The sequence below is a fragment of the Girardinichthys multiradiatus genome, chromosome 3 (assembly GCF_021462225.1).
Source record: "Girardinichthys multiradiatus isolate DD_20200921_A chromosome 3, DD_fGirMul_XY1, whole genome shotgun sequence".
Classification (NCBI taxonomy): domain Eukaryota; kingdom Metazoa; phylum Chordata; class Actinopteri; order Cyprinodontiformes; family Goodeidae; genus Girardinichthys; species Girardinichthys multiradiatus.
The window spans coordinates 11849795-11855794 of record NC_061796.1 but is presented as its reverse complement, the minus strand read 5'-3'; the positions used below and the strand labels follow the sequence as shown (position 1 = coordinate 11855794).

At 36.6% G+C, this 6000-nt stretch overlaps 1 protein-coding gene across 1 annotated transcript in view; it reads right to left on the bottom strand.

Moving 5' to 3' along the window:
- Nucleotides 1-363: 363 nt before the first annotated feature.
- The window catches only part of ddc (dopa decarboxylase), a 37591-nt gene continuing 31954 nt past the window's right edge, over nucleotides 364-6000 (bottom strand). Inside the window, exons 13-14 of the mRNA XM_047357307.1 lie at nucleotides 3950-4051; nucleotides 364-3173 (exon numbers count right to left, since the gene is read on the bottom strand). Coding sequence (XP_047213263.1) covers nucleotides 2973-3173; nucleotides 3950-4051 — 303 coding nt within the window. The 3' untranslated portion in view covers nucleotides 364-2972. The remainder of the gene's footprint in view (nucleotides 3174-3949; nucleotides 4052-6000) is intronic.

The following is a 6000-nucleotide window of genomic DNA, read 5'->3' as shown; positions in this document are numbered from 1 at the left end:
TTGATCAAGCAGACTCCGGCTGAAGAACATAAGGACTGTATGAGGTTACATTTGTAAAATAATATTTTAGAAAACCTTTGACTACATCCCATGATGATTATAAAACAAACATACTTATTGGTAATACCTAAAGCAATACCTTCTGGCCCTGTCTGAGCCATTCAGAAACAATTTAGCATAATACAGTTGCTACAGTGGCTCTATTACATTTCTGTTTGTGGAAGCAAAACAGGTCTAGAAGAAATAAATCACATCCGGCAGACTGCAGCAGACTTTACTCAAATAAATGTTTAACAGTTCATGCAGGCTACAGTCATGTAAAAGAAAACACACCTGCGTCAGAGACGGCAGCCCACAAAGAGGTGCTGATGACATGCCACAACTTTATTTTTCTCTACACAGACAGATAAAAGACAGTAATGCTTTAATCACATTTGTTCATTGTAATAGTTCAGGGAAGTTCTTGAGCCTGAAATTTCAACATACCGTACGTTCTACAGTGAGAGACTGTAGAAAATATAAAGGCTCCTACGAGCAAGTACCATTGAAGTTAATGATAGACATGGCTGGTAATTTAAATGGAGAGTATGGATTTATTTACCTCACAGTGAGGTTCTAGAAACATTAAGAGATCCTCCGAGCAGCGGATGGCTAACAGCATCTCCAGTGGACAGCAGCTTGCGGGTTAAGGGCCTTTGGTTCTTTCACAATGGCTTTTGATCATTTTGGAAAAACTGTTAAAATTGGAAATGATGGAAAAATTGAATTTGAATAATAAACTGAATTTGATTGCATTGACAACTAGAATCAATTGAAATGTATGTACTTGACTTACAATCTGTATGATTTGATTGAATTGACTTTATAAATTGCCTTGAGACGACATGTGTTGTGAATTGGTGCTATATAAATAAACTGAATTGAAGTGAATTAATATAAGGAATTTCTTAGAGTTCTTTTACCTGTTTTAATCCAGTCTCTCCAGAAAACAATCACAACAGAACTACACAAGGGGTACCAAGAATATGTTGATTCTTCTCTCCCACCCTTTGGAAATTATGTGTTGCAGATTATGTACTTAACATTTAAGTGTCACCTGTTTTCCATAAATCTTGGAAGGACTCAAATTTTCCCTTTGTACTCAAGAAAGTGTCTTGTAAAAGTTTGACACATTTGTTTGTTCGATCTATTTTTGTATAAAAAAAAAGATTCTGTTTCTGTAATTTCCCCATAAAGTAAAATTTTATTTGTAAATATTTCTAAAGCAATTTCCTTTTTACTAAAGATCTAGATGGTTTTGTGCCTCTAGATAAATTTTAGGTCGTAGGGCTAGAAAAAAAATGACATGGATTAAAAAGGTCAAGCCAGTAAGACTGACACTAATTTTGTCTGATTTGAGCTCATTTTACAACTCAAACTGAAAATGTTTGTTATATTAGTTATCATTACTATGTGCTATATTAGCAGATATTAACAGTCAACATTTTCAGAGACAGCACTGTTACGTTTGTGGCCGATTTCTCAACGAAACAACTTTGGCGTTACTATGCTAAAGTTACAATGGTTGACGCGATCCGCTGTATAAATTCAAACCTTCAGCTGTGACAAGTCAGTCTGGTATCAACGGCATCAAAAACGCTCAAGTGTATTTATGATTAACTAAACAGGAGGACTGAACAACTGGCTGCCTCCGCCAGCATAACCTTCACATTGTAACATGGAAGTTGCTTGGCTGAGAGAAAAGCAACAAACTTAATGACTGTCTCTTGTGGAAGTGCAGACATTTAATATCTGTTAATATAGCACTGTATCCCATGCAAATGAACATTTGACAAAAATCAACTAAAACATTGGTTTAATAACTACCCATTGATCTTCCACCACTCTAAGAATGTCATAACTTTTCTACAATCTCACTGCAATGTCTTTTCTCTACTCCAAGTAAGAAATCTGTTGCTGATAATAACTTCACAGTGCTTCAAGCAGGCCTATCCCTTTAAGCACCAAATTCACATCATAGGCATGCAGTCAGGGAGTAAAATTGTGTTCTTATAATTAAGCTCACTCGCTCTCTTATTTCTGAATGAGTACAAAAATAATCCATCATTATAATTTTTAATAAAATAAAAGAAAACTATAATAAGTGTTTTGTATTTATAGGTTAGGATTTATTCTTTCTTTTCTTATTTAAAAGAATATAATAACTATCATATGGTACAAAGTGCTAAATAGCCACTGTGCATAAGACACATTTTAAGAAAAAAATTACAGTAAAAAATTTTTAAAAATAATTACCTCATCTGTGCCACTATAAGTAAAACAACAGTATTTTTATGAATTCGATCTTGATTGCACTTATGGAATGATTTATCCAAATTAGAAATACTGGAAATCTGACACTATATCTCTATACTAACATATTCAGTAAAGTACACTGAGTTGCTGAGTTCTAGATGAGCACCTACAGAAATTGCAAACATATGCTCACTGGACGATTTATTTACCCAACATGCAATGCATTCACTACAAAATTAAGCTACAGTTCAATCAGCCCTAAATCAACCAGAAGACACAGAATGGGCACAAAAAAGCCAGCAGGGAAGTAAGTGCACAATGCTGAGGACAGTTACAATATCGTCAAACAGTGACAGATAGAAGCTTGGACAATCACTGAAGAAATTGCAGATACAAAATGTAATATCTAAGACTCTTCTCCCTTTTTTTCTTTGTTTAGAATGTTTTGCACAACGTGCAATAAGATATGCTTTCATATGTATCTTTGGGACCATCAAACATATGCAAAATAATTACCAACTTAGCTGCTGGCTGCAGACAGTAACTTTACTGACAGCTAAGAAAACTCCACATAATAGTAAAGGGACATTTTATATCTGCAAATTTCTCAAATCTCTTGTCTAAATTTTGGTTTTCACTTCAGCATCAGAGTGGAATGGGGCTTCCTAGACTTATGGTCAATGTGGCTGCTCCTGCAGAAGCTCAAAGGATAGCTGTGTGATGTGGCACCACGCTTGCTGGATGTGGCGTGACTCAGTGGTGCGTGCACAGATGGCGAAGCGAAGAACGAAGCGGCCAGAGAGCTGGCAGGGCACTAGGTGAAGCTCTCTGCTCTTTGTGATCCTTTTTAGTAAGTTCTGGTTCAGCTCATTGGAGCCCTGAGAGAAGGGAGAGCATTGTGTTTAGATTCCTGGAGAGAGGGTTGAAGACATGCAGCATAGGTGTCTCTGACTCGAAGCCAGAACAGCACAGCATATGGTTTGCGCACTCCACTCCTACGCCACGTGCTACACCTCCAAAACCAGTTTTGATGTCTCTTTGGTATCATTGTTGTTTTGGAACACCCAGCTTTGTCTAGGTTTCAACTATCAAGATGTTGATTTGAAGTGAAGGCAGTCCTCTTTTTTTATGACTTTATTCACATTGTATAATGCACCAGAGCCACTGGCATAAATACAGCTCCACAGCATGATGCAACCACCACCATGCTTTACAGTTCCAAACATACAAAATAAAAGTGTCCATTCTGGAGAAGGCGCTTCTTTCTTGGTCTGCACACTTCAGTCCATGACATTGTAAAACTGGCTTCATCATGGTTGGTGACACTGGTCTTCCAGCAGTTTCCAGTTTGACTGGCCAGCTAGTAGCGGATTCTGGGTTAGTTCTGAACTTCCTAACCAACTTTATTTTATGACACTGACGGTTTGGGTCAGATGTTTGAAACTTGGACATAACCGGGTGTTCCACAAGAACGATAAAATAGACAAAAACCTTTTGGAAGGCTCACTTTGACCTCTAAAAAACCCTGACCTTAACCGGATAGAAAAGGGATTGATTATACTAAAAGAACCCTACAAAGTGTGTATAGAAAAGAAGACACATATTGTTGAATTGATTTGATTAAGAGCAGATCTACAGTGTTGTATGTTGTTACCTTCAGCCTGAAGCAGACCAGTCCCAGAACAACGTCAGCACAGATCTCAAACCTCTTGTCTGCTTTTACCAGACTCTCAAACTCTTTGGCCAGGGCCACTTGCTGTAAACAGAAGACGGTCAAATCCATTAAAGCTCATTGTAAAAATGTTCTCGGAGATGTACAACACAAGTAAACGAATGTGCAACTCCATCTGACTATTTTCCTCAAAATTTCAGAAATCTAATATGAAAAGTTATAAAAATGGTTTATAGCATAAAATATAACTCTACAAAAAAATCAGACTGAGTCAAAAAAGACAGCAAAATTTAAGAAAATGTATACATTTGATAAGATAATCGCATCTAGTTTGTTTTTATATAAAGATCATAAAAAGGTCAAATATTCGTTATCTAGTTAAACATAACATCCAGTCAGAAAGCCAGCTGATAAAACTGAAAGAGCAACATTTCTGAAATAAAATATAAACTTTTGAATAAGTTTTTGTTTGTTCATTTTTGTTGGTGTTGTTCCACATCGAATTATTGCTGTTGAAAAACAGCATAGTAAATTAAACATTTGAAAAATAAGTTAAAACATATCACACAGCATATTTTTGTCATATAAGATGCAACAGAGCATTTCTTGGATATTATGTCTCTTTAATTAAGTTAGCATTAGTGTGTCTTGAAAACATGAGAACTGAACTCAAAAGGTGTAATTTGAGTGATTTTTTCATTAGATGGCAGTGTTGTGTTAAAACAAGAACGGTCTTTAAAACAACTCATTTGGCAGAGTGTAGCCGCTTAAGGACTACATGTAATCATCTGTAGGCAGTTCCATCTGATAAAACACGCTTGTTATGCGATAGTTTGCATCTTAACTGGAGGCGAGTTCTGGGAGGCAAACATCAACCATAAAATAGCTTTTGTCAGATTCTGTTTTGACCAAATATAATTTTCAGACAGCTCCTTGTGATCAACCATGCTGCTGCATAATTTATCCAATCAAGATCAGAGAGCCCCCTGAGACGCTGGATGAAAGTGAGCATCCGTCTAGTCATGATAATCAGGACTGGACGCTGCTGCACCTTTACGCCACTTCCTGTCGTGTGAAAACAGACACTGAACTTGGGCATGACCAGCACTGATTTATCATTTAGTGTTTTATTTCCAGAAAGTTTAACCTCATTTCCTGTCTTCTTACTTAATGTATGTTTATTACAAATTTTGTATTTATTTCGCAATGTGTATTTGTGTTCACAGGAGAGTAACACGTGTGCTTTTTGAACATTATAACACATCCTACATGACAATAGGAACCTCAGCATCATCCATCAGTAAAAAGGGAATTATTGCTTACATCCTGGTAACAGGCTCCTCAGGACTGTGTCAGTTGTTTTTAGAATATAATAGATATATCCTTTATTGTGGGGAAATTCAGGTGTATCAGCAGCAAAGCAAAAGGCAAATGCTAGCATGCAGATTCAAAAAAGAGTTAAATCACAAAACAAAAAATAGGAAAAAGAGACTGTACAGTAAGGGGAAATTTACACCATAATTAAAATACTGTACAGCTATTAAAATAGCATACTCAGATAAAAATAAATGTGCAACTGAGTAGGATAATTAAAATGAATGTACAAAAAGGAGAGGGTACTCAAAATAAAGTGTTGCACAGTATTGTGCATTTATGTACCCGCAGTGTTTCATTGCAGCTGTTCTCAGAGGCTGCCACTTTATCTAAAATGGAGAATAAACATAAAACAGGCTCATTTGATTGGCAGAGCAGACCAGAGGGAGGAGGAGGGATGCAGAGAGCCAGGCATTGGGACATGTAGCATTTAAAGGGAAATATGGGCAGCAAAGAGGCCAGGGATATGAGTATATGTTGTTACAGAAAAGGAGATATCAGTCACATGTGTTCAATTTGTCTGGCGGGATGGATTGCAAGTATGCTGATGAAAATAAAGCCAACTAAGGGGTCAGAGAAGGAACTTTATTGATAAAGAGGATTTGAAATGGTTAGATGGGTAAAGCAAGGATGGTGGTGGCATTTACCATAAAACACAA